Raw genomic sequence first — 11,912 nt, forward strand, 5'->3', positions numbered from 1 at the left:
ATGCGCATTTAATTCTTTGAGCGGCTCTGTGATTCCTCGATATCAAGATAGCCAGTCGTGCGAGCCGCTCGGCCTCCAGGCACCATGAACACACGTGGCCATGATGGACGACGGATGGGTGTGCATTCTGGCCCGGAAATCAACGACAACTCTGACTCAAAATAGACTCTCCCGTTTCAAAATGGGCACGCCATAATCCCACAAACAGCCCGGCAATCAAACATCAGGGCTGGGGCTTTCGGCAGTTTGTGGCTCAGCCGCCTCGGCGAGAGTCTCGACGGATCGGGGGGATGTAGAGAGAGCCAGCGTGGCCCGCAAACCCGAGACCTGCTCTTCGAGTGTTTCGATCAGCGCATCCATGTCGTCGGATTCCACTGACTTGAGGACCAGGGCGTGATGGATCGGGAAGAAGCTGTAGTCGCTCTTCTGGATCATGGAGTCCACCAAAGACTCCTGGGCCGTATACTCGGTCTTGTCTTTGGTGCGCAAGTAGACCAGGAAGAACAGATACATCCTGAATGAAAGAAGGACTGTCAGCTTCAGCAACGCCAACCCTCGGGCACAACTCGATTGGTCAGTTCGATGGCCAGAGCTCGATGGCCAGCTTGGGGCCTTACCACAGGTTGTGGTCGTAATGGATGTGATGGTCGAATCCACGCCCATGTCTCTGGAATTCGACGGCCTCGATGGAGCAAATAAAGCATGTGCTTTTGATATCGTGCTGGATCGCCGAGCGCTGGTCGCGGATCTGACCAAAGGTGTCGAAAATGATACTAATGGAAGGGAAGGATCAGCCGCCTGTCTCTGCACAGCAGCGCCATTATGCAACACCGCACTCGGAAGTGCAAGCATCGGTGTTTCAGGATATCGAAACGTGTGCCAGCGTGGCCGGAGGTCAGGCACTTTCGCTGTGTGCAGAATACGGCCACCTACCCAAATATGACATTGAGAAGGAAAACGATCACGATCAAGAAGAAGGACATGTCTAAAACCATTCTTGTGGCATAGGCTGAGTCATCGCGACCCGCCGTCGTGAGGATCTCGCCAATGCCGCCACCGGAACGGAGGCTGCGGAGCAGATAGAGACAGACCAACAATCAGTGACATTCACCAACGTCGGCTTAGGGCTCACGATGGCACGAAGCCCCAGGCACTCTAGGACTGAGGCATGATACGAACCCGTAGCTGAGGACCGTCACAAAGCAAGCCACTAACGAGTCGCAGTGGTGGCCTTCGTCAGGGTCGAACGATGACCGGAAGAACATGAATGAAATCACGCCATATATGAAGATGATGATCAAACCGAGGATGCCCTGTATGGTTGTTATCCATAGTCAATAGATTGTCAGCATCGCTAGCACGTAGAGCACTGTTTTGCAGCCAACTCGGCTGCCTGTTGCCACCATGAAATCAGATAAGCAGGTCGTCTATACCGTTTTGCCAAGCGAGCTGCGGTTCATTGTGACTGAGCTGACGACACCCTGTACGATGCTGTCGCGATATAGAAAGTCCAGAAGATGGAACGCATAGATAGGCGGGAAGAGCAGTCCCATCACCGAGAGCACCACCGATAGCAGATGGTACGATGCTTCTGGTGCGATGAAGAACCCGAGCATCAGGTCTCTAAGCTTGACATTCAGCGCCTGGAGCATGGGTGAAAGGGTTGCAGAAACCATGCAACGATCGTGCCGTTAGAGAGCCACAAATAACATCAGAGGTTATATGTACGACCTGTACGTGCGCGTAAGGTCCTGGACCGGTCGGTTATGCTCCCTTCGCTAGCTATGTCCCCCTCGAACGAGAGGAGTGGATGCTCTGGACTGCAGTCTGCATACCAAATAGGCACTCTCGCCATCCGTGTCGCTGCTCTTTGCCGAGGCTTCTTCAAAGTACTTGCGAAGGACAAGAGGCATCCCGATCAGGGTGTATTCGGCCGTGGTAAGCGTCTGGAGGGACCAGGTGTAGGGCGGAAATGATTAACTAACCGCGGCTTCGAGCCCCAAGCCAGGCTGTGCATGGACATGATACCCACCCAGGCCGCGATGTGTGCCAGACCGAGCAGCCGCCGCAGATACCACATCCACGGAGAGCACCCGAGGTCGTAAGCCTGCAGCGAGTGCCATTGGTGATGTTGTTCGAGGGTCTTTGAGCACAGCAGCGAAATGACATTCAATGCCAGAGTCAGCCGGAACGCCAGTGACCACCACAAGTCGTGGTTATTGGTGATCCACGAGGTACGTGGGTTCTCGGTTACTTGGGCCTGATTCTTCATGCGGAACGCAAGTTCAACCGACTTGGCCATGAAATCCTCGATTTTACTCTCAGGTGTATCCCTGGAAAGGCAACCACAGCATCAGCATCTCCGCATCAAGTGCATCAAGTCGCATCCACGGCTAGCCCCACCCACACAGTACCTCCTTCAGTTCGCTCATCCATCCATCCACTCGAACCTACCGGTTCACGGTCCACAAAAACGTATCTTTGGCATCCTGGCTGAGATACTGACACATGTCCGGAATAGGGAATAAAACCTGGTGCAAGTGGTTGACACTTCGAGCGTTAGCCACTTTGGCGACACATCGAATCGCATGACTTTGGAGTGTAGCCCGATCGCCCAGTGAGGCGTGGAATCACCGGCCCCCGACCGGCCACGGCACTCATAACATGTCCTTCGGAGAAAAAGCCATCAAACTCACCGACTGGAGCTTCTCCTCGCCCTTGACCTTCTTCATAATCTCGATCTTGCCAAGCTTGGTCTTGGAGGAAAAGTGGCGGAAGCACTCTGTGTCGCGGTATTTGGCCCTTTGCTCTTCAGCGAGCGACGAGGCAACAGTAACCAGGAGCATCGCGTACTGATACCCAGCAGCGGTTGCGGCCTCGCATAGCGCCGACTCGGGCCGGTTTTCTGTCTCTTCGATCTTCATCTTGGCATACACATCTTGACTGGGTATCGATCGCGCACGTTACCAAAAGCGCATAAGCTCGCTAGGATCCACAACTGTCCAAACTCACCAGTCGTACCACATGTACAGCATCGAGCGTAGGAACTGCATCGGTCACACTGATCGCATCAACCGCACGGACAGGGCCCCCGCTCTATACCAGGTCCACTTACAGATTCTCGGCTACGAGATCAATTCTCAAGGTCGAGGCCATTTCCTGCAAGATTGCCAAGGTTTCTTGATCCGAGTCATCTTCGAGAAGGCTGTGAGCGCAAAGCACGGCTCGACGCTTGATATCGATCACAGCAACAAGCTCACATCGCTCGAACGGTGATCGAAGGAGTTCGTTGATGGCGCTGATGATCTTGGCATTGAATATACACACTTGGTTCGCTGTACTCCCCTGAGCAAAGTCAATCAGAGTATCGAGGACTTGACCAACAAGATCGAGAAGCGATGGCTCGATAAATGGGATCAAGGCATGCAGGAAATCGACGACATCCTTGACAAGATCGAAGCTCTGGATGTTGTCCGGCTGGAATCGAATGTAGTTCTGGAATGCGCGCGAGATACAAGGCAGCGTGTTCAATGCGACGGATCACTTGGCAGCAGGTGTACCGCTTCGCGCACCATGCGCACCACACACAGATCATAGACCGCCCATAACCATCGGATGGCATTGCTCGATCGGTACCTGGGTTTCGATGTTATGGCCTTCTACCAGCAGCTGCAAGAGCCTCATCACATTCTTCAGCGAGTCACTGTGACGCGCTTCGGCTTCACGGCTTGATTTCTCGCGCTCAAGCCGCTCGGCTTGCATATTCAGGAGCTTGTCCCCAGCGTGGAAGCTTTGGGAGCGCTGGTGTGCAAGGCGGCGTCCTGGAAGGTTGGAAAGCATGATTAATTAGCCAACACACCCACGCCAATCAGGATCGTTTTCTGGTTAGCATCTCAATCACTCGCTGTCCCTCACGCTAATGCAATCGTCCATGCTCTCCGCCTCGGTAACACCGCGCGGACCTCAACCTTGGTGTTTGGCTCTACCCGGCGCAGCCTTTGCTCGAGTATGCAGATAATGAAACGACAAACAAACCTGCACTCTTGGTGGTCGTTTCGTGAGGTGTGTTGCGCAGGTTTGCGATTTCGCTCTTGATCTTCTGATGCTGGTAATAAAAGAATCGCTCCTCCTTGGTACTCAGCCAGTAGGACATCAGTAGATTCTGGATTTTGATGTTGCCACCGTCCAAGAGCTGGATGAGCAGCCGAAGGGCGCCGGAAGAGATCTTCTCCTTCTCGCTTGTCAAGAGCCGCTCGGCCATCAATGCTCCGCCAAAGTGCGCGATCGCATTTTGCACGTGGACTTTCTTTGTTTCAAGCTTTCTCCAGCGGACATAGTCATCAGCGTAGTCGACTTCGTCCTGCTCGTCTGTGATGATGCGAATCAGGTGCTCCAGGATCCTTAAGCTCTTGACGTCATACTGCATATTGGTATCCGCCTCGACAGCGTCGGTTGCATACGAATCCAGCAGCTGCTCCGCCTGGTGGGCGCTCTCGGCGAGGTATGAGGACAGATTGTTACTCTGCCCGCCTACACTGTCGGCCAGGTTCTGGATCAGGAACTTGATCGGGTGCAGGCTGCTACTTTCGATGACCATCTTGTCGTCAATGACGAACAGACGGCTCAGGTCATCGAATTCCTGCTGCATGTTGTCTAGAATTTGATGGCTTGAGCGAATAAAGGTCGCAAACTCGCGGTACACAGGCTCGAGTGGATCAGTGGCCACACCATCAGACAAGTCGTCGAAGCTGTGTGAAGCCGTCGACGGATGTGGCGCATCGATCGAGACACGGCGCTTCTCGATATCAACCTGCTGCGTCTGTGTCAATTCAGAGTTGGCTACCTTGACCATGGCCACGCTGATTTGGCCACGCGTCTTATCCCGTGAGACAAGAGGAGAGACGTAGAGCTTCGCGAGCGATTGCAAAAGTCGCTCCGATACCGCCTCTGCCTGTCGGCGCAAGGCATCCGCCATATCGTGGGCCCGAATGCCCGAGTACAGGGCATCCACAAACGGCACGACGGCGTCGAGCACATAGTGGGGTTCGTCCGACTCGGCGGACCCGTCCGTGGAGCTAGCCAAATGCTCAACGTCGATAATCATATCCTCGACTGCACCAAAGACGGTGCATGGCTCGGCCGACACTCCTGCCGACGCAGGGGCCGCCACAAAATCACCGTAAAGGTCGACCCGAGTACCCGAGAGCTTCCGAATCGAGCTGTCCGGATTGCCGCCCTCCGAGCCAAGCAACGAGCCGCGATGGATCACGTCGATATCATCGGGTCTGAGATACTTGATTATGCAGAAACGCACAACAGAGGCCTTCAGTCGAAGGGGTATTTTGCGATTCGAAATCAAGCCAACCACTTGTTGGAAGGGCAGCAGGTTCTGACATATCTGCGGACAGCAACGATCAAAAACAAAAGTTGATTACCACAAAGTTGTTCAGCGCAGATGGGTGATGAATCGGAATCGGTTACAATCGATATGCACAAGAGTCCGCTTTGCGGCAAAGAGTCAGCCCAAGCGCTGTGCATGTCGGCAATGGAGCACAACGTGGGCGCCCCCGTAAACAAGGAGTCGCGCTTCCTGCAGAGCATCGACACTCTATATACGTCCGACGCTGATCCAGCAAGACCCAGAGGCCACACCTGCAGCCCAGACATCTGCAACACAACGCAGCGACAGCTACCACTTACCGACTGGATGTAGTGATGGTTCATGGTCACACAAGCCGCCATGAGATCGATCACCTCGGCGCAGTAGAGGACATCTCGTGGAGGGCCATCTTCCGACGATAGCGGCTGTAGATTTGGGCGGTGGTGGTGATGGTGGTGATGGTGATGATGGTTCACAGCCGGAAGACCAAGGAAGCTTGTTGCGGGCTTGGCCTCATCCTTTTCGAAATAACGATGCTTTTTGATGACGGCGGGAAGGGGAAAATACTGCTCCTTGCGCTCCATCAGGAGCTTGACGATCGATAGGTTGTGGCGCTTGGCCGACGAGTGGCAGAAGGTGACGATGCGGCGGAGCAACATGATATAGCACGGCTTTCGGCCATCAGCAAGCTCCAAGACCCGACGGAACTGGCTTTCGGTGATCTGGCTACTGAGCTGCGGGCTCATGCAAATGATCTCCGAGAGCGCTTCGATGCAACGAGCCTCCTCGCTGTATAGTGACGTGGCTTTGTCGTCGTAAGCCGCAATGGCCTCAAGAAAAAGGTCAAGTCGGCTGGTGACAAGCTCACCAAGGGAGGCCTGGCCGCGAGTGTATGCTTGCAAGAACTCGAGGCAGCTTCGCACCAAGTTCAGCGAGATTTCGGGCTCGTGATGCATCGCCGATGTGCTTGGGCTATCACTATACTCGCTGTGCGACGGCGACGTGGGCAGCGACGACGGCATCGATGTCTGTGGGATGATGTGGCCGGTTTTGATCAAAATGTCCATGCTTCTCTCAATGATGCCAAAGATATGGTCGTGGATGTGCAGATTCTTGAGCATCTTCTGACAGACCACATTGGTGGAGAGTGGTGCGGACGCGCCTTGCGGAGAAGACGTGTCGTTGGACGAGCACAGCGAACTAAACTTGACCAAAGCGGTGGCCGTGGCGAGCTCGGTCGCATTGTGCTTGCTCGTGAACAGATCCGGGATCATCTCAACAAAGTTCATAATCTCTTGCTTCAGGTCCTCATAAATCTGGTAGTGGGTGTCATCGACGAGCAGGATGCGCTTGGTGCCTGCGATCGTCTCCTCCCAGTTGGAGTGCAGCCTGTGAAGCACCTGAATGGCAGTGCGTCGAAGCGTCGCGCTCGGACACTCAATCGTGTCCAGCAGAATCTGATTGAGCGACTCGGCAAGCTTGATCGTCTTGGTCTTCATAAACACATACTCAATGTCCTTCCAGAACTCGGACTGTGGAGAGGCCATGACGTCGGTGTCGCTACGGATGCTGAAGAAATGGCGCCTCTTGTCGTCGAGTTTGGGCGTCTGAGGCTCCGAGTAGGTACCGGCAGCAGTGCCGGCCGAAGCGGCAGAAGTGCTGGGGTTCAGGGACGACCAGTCGCATGGTACCATAAAGCAGCGTTCGGGACGTAAACACACGTCAGAAAGTGACAAGAACCGAGGTCACCCATCCAAGAATCGAGCGAGCAGGGAAAACGCGCACATCACACTCGGCTAGTGCATAGCAATAGTCCACTTGGGGGGGGGTGAGGCGGCATCAGCAGCAACCGTCCCAAAGTCGAACGCGCGAGCAGGGCCGCCGAAGCAACGCCGGATACTCCACATCCAGATTCCTACCGCCATTTTTGCTTCCACACAGACACAAGAAGATATGCACGGGACTCGATCTGGATGTCGAGAAGGAGGTTCAGGATGGTACATATCTGAATCTTGCACTCGACAATGACTTGGCTGTAAGTCTCCAAGCTTGAGCGGCTCCGACTATTCACAAAGAAGCAACAGGTGAGTTGGCCGGATGATGACCACAAATAACAGACGACCACAGTTTCGAAACGGCACGCTGCACTGCTGCCGAGTCGTCGTTCCAAAGTTGAAGCATGGCTTCGCCCACAGCTCCCCAGGCTCCACTCCACGGCGGCACTCACCCATCGTCGGTGCGATCATCGAGGATTGAAATAAGGTGCTCGACGAGAACAGCAATGTGGTCAAAGCTGTAGTAGCCATACTGAATCAAGCACTTGACGAGTAGCAGTACGGATAGCGTCAGCTGGTTCGCTGGCGTGTCTTGGTGGGACTGGTGAGGGAGCGAGAGAATGTGACTCAAGATGTGAGCGAACACTGCACGTAGCACCGTTAGTGTGCCTCATCGTAGAAAGGATCAGCGCCACGATACATACCTGGATTTGGTTGTTCTTGAGATACTCATGAAGCCATGTGATGAGATTCTCAAAGTCAATCTTGGCATGGCGAGACAGCGTGATCGCCGCCTTGACAGCAGAGAGCGGTTTGCTACCATCGAGCCGTTCATACGGGAAGATGTAGTCACGCAGCACCGGTAGAACTGAGACAGAGTCGATGAACAAGACTGGCGCAATCGAAGATAGTGTAAAGGGTGAGATGAACGATAGCGCAAGATAGAACAATGAAATCGCTTGCTTGGGTCACGACGACTGGAACAAGCTGGAACAAGCTGGAACAAGCTGGAACAAGCACGCAGGGGCCATCGCGCCGCCGGAGTGCCCTTTTGATTGGAATCCACCATTCTCGAGCCCCAACTATATGCTTTGCTCCGACCTGCACGCATCAAGTTGTACAAACCTCTCAGCAGATGGCAGTAGTCGGATTGGACAGAGGGCCCGAGGCGCCCGTCACGAAGGCCAATCAGACACTCGTCGAGACCAATGAGCTCAGAACCCTCCGATCCCCCTGGAAGGATGATCTTGTCGATGCTGTTCTTGTTGTGTCCCAGACATAAGGCCCGGTACAAGCCCAGGGTCGACTTGAAGAAGTTGGCACGCTCACGACCGGCAGGTGTATCGTCATCCAGGCACATGTACAGATCCATCCAGTCCCCCAGGCCAGAACAGCTGATCTGCAGTGTGCCGGCGTGGCACCGAGTCTTGTAGTACCACGTCTCCTCGAACGAAAATACAGGAGCAAGCATTTTTTCGGCAATGTAGTTCTGGTGATCCGGGACGGCCTCTTCGTTGACGCTGCACATGCTTGACAGGCAGTCGACAAACTCGCCCTTGCGGGTCTCACGGACAAGATGCATGATGTCGTCAATCAGAGCGCGCGTGATGCCCTCGACAATCTCGGCATTCTTGGCGATCATGTGCATGAATATTTCGGTTACGGGAAGCTGGAGCTTGATAAACGGCAGCAGCCGGTCGAACTCGCGTGCAATGTGCACCTGGTTCTTGTTGGTGGTGTCTCGAAGAAAGACCAACAGCATCTGGAAGATATAGCTGAAGATGCGAGCGAGCTGTGGCTCATGTCCTCGCTCAAACTGCGAGAAATCGACTGCGGCCTCAAGAGACTGGTCCGGATCGACCTCCTGGCCAAGAGCAGCTCTGTAATCACCGCGGCGCTCGAGCGAAAATGGTATCTCAAGAATGTTGATGAGCTTCTTGATGATCCGAGACTCACGAAGGAGATCTTGCCGAGCTGACGGGACAGAGATCGCTTAGCTGACATACACCAAGCTAGCCAAGCGAAAGCGACAATGTGTGTCTGAAGGAACAAGGCTCTTGAAGCGTCGCCATGTCCAGGGGAAAGACACTTGTCGAACGATGACTTACTGCGGATGGATGCCCCACGTCGCTTGAGCGGGTTATAGTCGCCCGACTTTGTGCAAAAGTATATGAGAGACATCTGCGGACAACAAGACAACGGGTTCAGGCTATCAGTATCAGAATCAGTCATCTCAATCACTCTACACCGGGTCGCCGCAAATGACAGAAATCCGAGAGCATCGCTCAATCTTGCAGTGGTCTGAATGACTGCAGCTCCCGTAACCCACCAGAATACTCCGGATGGCGTGCTCGGATGCCGGAGCGATAGGAAACTTGGTTCCAGAACCGGATGTATAGGGCCGCTCTTCAAGGATCCACGAATCGAGCTGGGTCGAAATCGACTCGACAAACAGGCACTTGGAGATGAACAGTGGCTCAACGTGAGAGAGCAAAAAGTAGTCGTCGTATCGCACCTCGCTCGATGCAATCAGACGGAACTTGGAGCCTTCTTCGTCGTTAAACGGGATCGAAAAGCAATTCGTCTCGACCTTGGCAGTATTGGTGTCCGACTGAGCCCGCGCGTGGATCCAGGCGCCGGTGGCCAGATGCTGTAGGTGTGCGCAAGAGCCAGCGACGACATGGTCACTCTCGGTGTTGAGTGGGCGGATCACAAACAGGGTCGGGTCGATGTCGCCGTCGGCCACGGCAACCTTGGAGACCATCGACAGCTCAAACCGGGTGGCGTTGAGCTTGCCCATGCTCTTAACCTTCTTTAGACCGGTGCTGATATCGGCATAGAGCGCCGGAGTGCTTGATGCCGTGCTCTCGGCATGTCCAAGCCCGCTCTTCTGGAGCACCTGGAGATAGGACGAGGTCGCAAGATGGCGCAGGCGGATATGCGCCCCCCATTCAACAGAGCCACCGGTCAGCGGCAGCGGTAGCTCCAGCTGCCAAACGGCGCCGTACGAGAGGGACTCTTTCGGATTTAGCGGGTTCAGAACGTGTGGAAGCAGCTCGGGAGTTTTGCCCTCGGTCGTCGAGTAAAGATAGCCCTCGCGCTCTTTGTGATAGAGGCGGATATACTGTCCGCTGAGGACGGGCTTGGGTGATGCGGCCGCCGTCGCCGAGAAAGGTGCAAAAACATGCACCATCCAGCCATGCGGCTTGAGCGAGCAGCAGACGTCGTGGTACTGGTTATGGAGCGGGCCATATGTTTGACTGGTTAGGTTCAGAAAGCTCTCGGACTTGACGGACTGCAAAATAATGCGATCATAGAGCCGGACGGGCTCGCCTTCGGAGCGGATCTTGTACTTGGGCAGAATCTTGAACCAGGCATCCCTTCGGGGAAGCGGCTCGGCCGAGACCTTCATGGACATGGGCTCGCCGACGCAAGTTTCAAGGGAGTCGACGGCGAGATACTGTTGGCTATGGACAGAACGAAGCTGGATAACCATCCCATAGACCACTGCGAACGTGAGCGGCGGTCGAGCGTGAAGAGAACGAGAGTGACAGCAGAGTTAGATCAGAGACCTGAGCGAGTATTGATGGCGCGCATTCGCAGGGCGGTGGGTCTAAATGCAGCCGAGGAAAAGGGAATCCAAGCATAATCGCCGAAGCTAAAGGAGGGTGAGTGAAAAACAGAGAAATAGAGAAATAGAGAAATAGAGAAATAGAGAAATAGAGAAATAGAGAAATAGAGAAATAGAGAAATAGAGAAATAGAGAAATAGAAATAGAAAGGTGGACAACGAGTGATGAAGCGGGCAGCTCGAACACATAAGTCCTTTGGGGTCCGTTGCAGAGCACTTGGCAGCTCGCGAGCTGGCAATCTGCATCCTCCTGCTGGCAATCTGCATCCTCCTGCTGGCAATCTGCATCCTCCTGCTGGCAATCTGCATCCTCCTGCTGGCAATCTGCATCCTCCTGCTGGCAATCTGCATCGCCGACAAAGCCGTACCTGGTTTGCCCCGCAGGCGCTGGAACTCGGCTTCGTTGAGGGCGTTCTCCTGGAGGGCAGCCTGACGGGCGTTGGCAAAATCATTCTCGCTGAAGCCGCTGCCCGAGAACTCGCTCTCGGATGGGGGCGCCTGGTCCACGAGCGGGCCAAAGAGCAGGTTGGTGTCGAGGGTCGACTTGGCCGTGGGCTTGACCGAGGCCCACAGCGAGTGCAGATGCTTGGCGGCCGTGAACTGGGATGTGGGTTCAATGCGAAACACAGATTTGCGAGCATCCTTGCCGTCGAGACGGACGCACCGCTGGAGAAAGTCGAGGTTGATGTTCGAGCCCTCGTGCAGATCGGGTGAGGAGAGGATGCGTGAGTCCTGGAGCGTCCCTCCAAAGCGCACACGGCAGCTTTTTTTGAAGGATCCGTCCATGTACAGATAGCCGACATGGTCCGAGGATAGGACGATCTCGTCTCCAAGACGGAGGAGCTGTTCCGCGAGATTCTCTGCCGGCTCGCTCATGATCCCACAGCGTCAGCGTCAGCGTGGGATGGGTCGCGAGGAGAGAGAGAGAGAGAGACAGACGCAGAGATGAAGGCAGCAGCGAAGGGCTCGGCTGGCTTGGCAAGGCGACAGAGTGGCTGGCTGGCTGGCTGGCTGGCTGGCTGGCTGGCTGGCTGGACGGATGGGTGACCGGGGGAATGGATGGATGGATGGATGGGCGAATGGAGGCGCGGATGGATTGCTGGGGTGCCAAGCCCGGATTGGACAGG

The 11,912-nt window shown here is 54.9% G+C and overlaps 1 protein-coding gene across 1 annotated transcript; it reads right to left on the reverse strand.

Moving 5' to 3' along the window:
• Positions 1 to 75: 75 nt before the first annotated feature.
• Positions 76 to 11,831, reverse strand: BJ171DRAFT_250962 (uncharacterized protein). The gene is made up of 20 exons (XM_053106685.1): positions 11,154 to 11,831; positions 9,485 to 10,662; positions 9,264 to 9,336; positions 8,281 to 9,129; positions 7,860 to 8,047; positions 7,608 to 7,756; positions 7,300 to 7,443; positions 5,701 to 7,039; positions 4,036 to 5,398; positions 3,637 to 3,821; positions 3,116 to 3,495; positions 2,697 to 2,943; positions 2,455 to 2,531; positions 2,033 to 2,333; positions 1,836 to 1,946; positions 1,434 to 1,643; positions 1,180 to 1,313; positions 934 to 1,068; positions 618 to 773; positions 76 to 514 (listed from the first exon to the last, which is right to left on the reverse strand). Exons 1-20 carry the CDS (start codon positions 11,659 to 11,661, stop codon positions 217 to 219), a joined length of 8,025 nt encoding a protein of 2,674 aa, XP_052962481.1. The 5' UTR covers positions 11,662 to 11,831; the 3' UTR covers positions 76 to 216.
• Between the last annotated feature and the right edge of the window lie 81 nt (positions 11,832 to 11,912).

The sequence above is a fragment of the Polychytrium aggregatum genome (genome assembly GCF_025602895.1).
Source record: "Polychytrium aggregatum strain JEL109 chromosome Unknown BJ171scaffold_57, whole genome shotgun sequence".
Taxonomy (NCBI): Eukaryota; Fungi; Chytridiomycota; class Chytridiomycetes; order Polychytriales; genus Polychytrium; species Polychytrium aggregatum.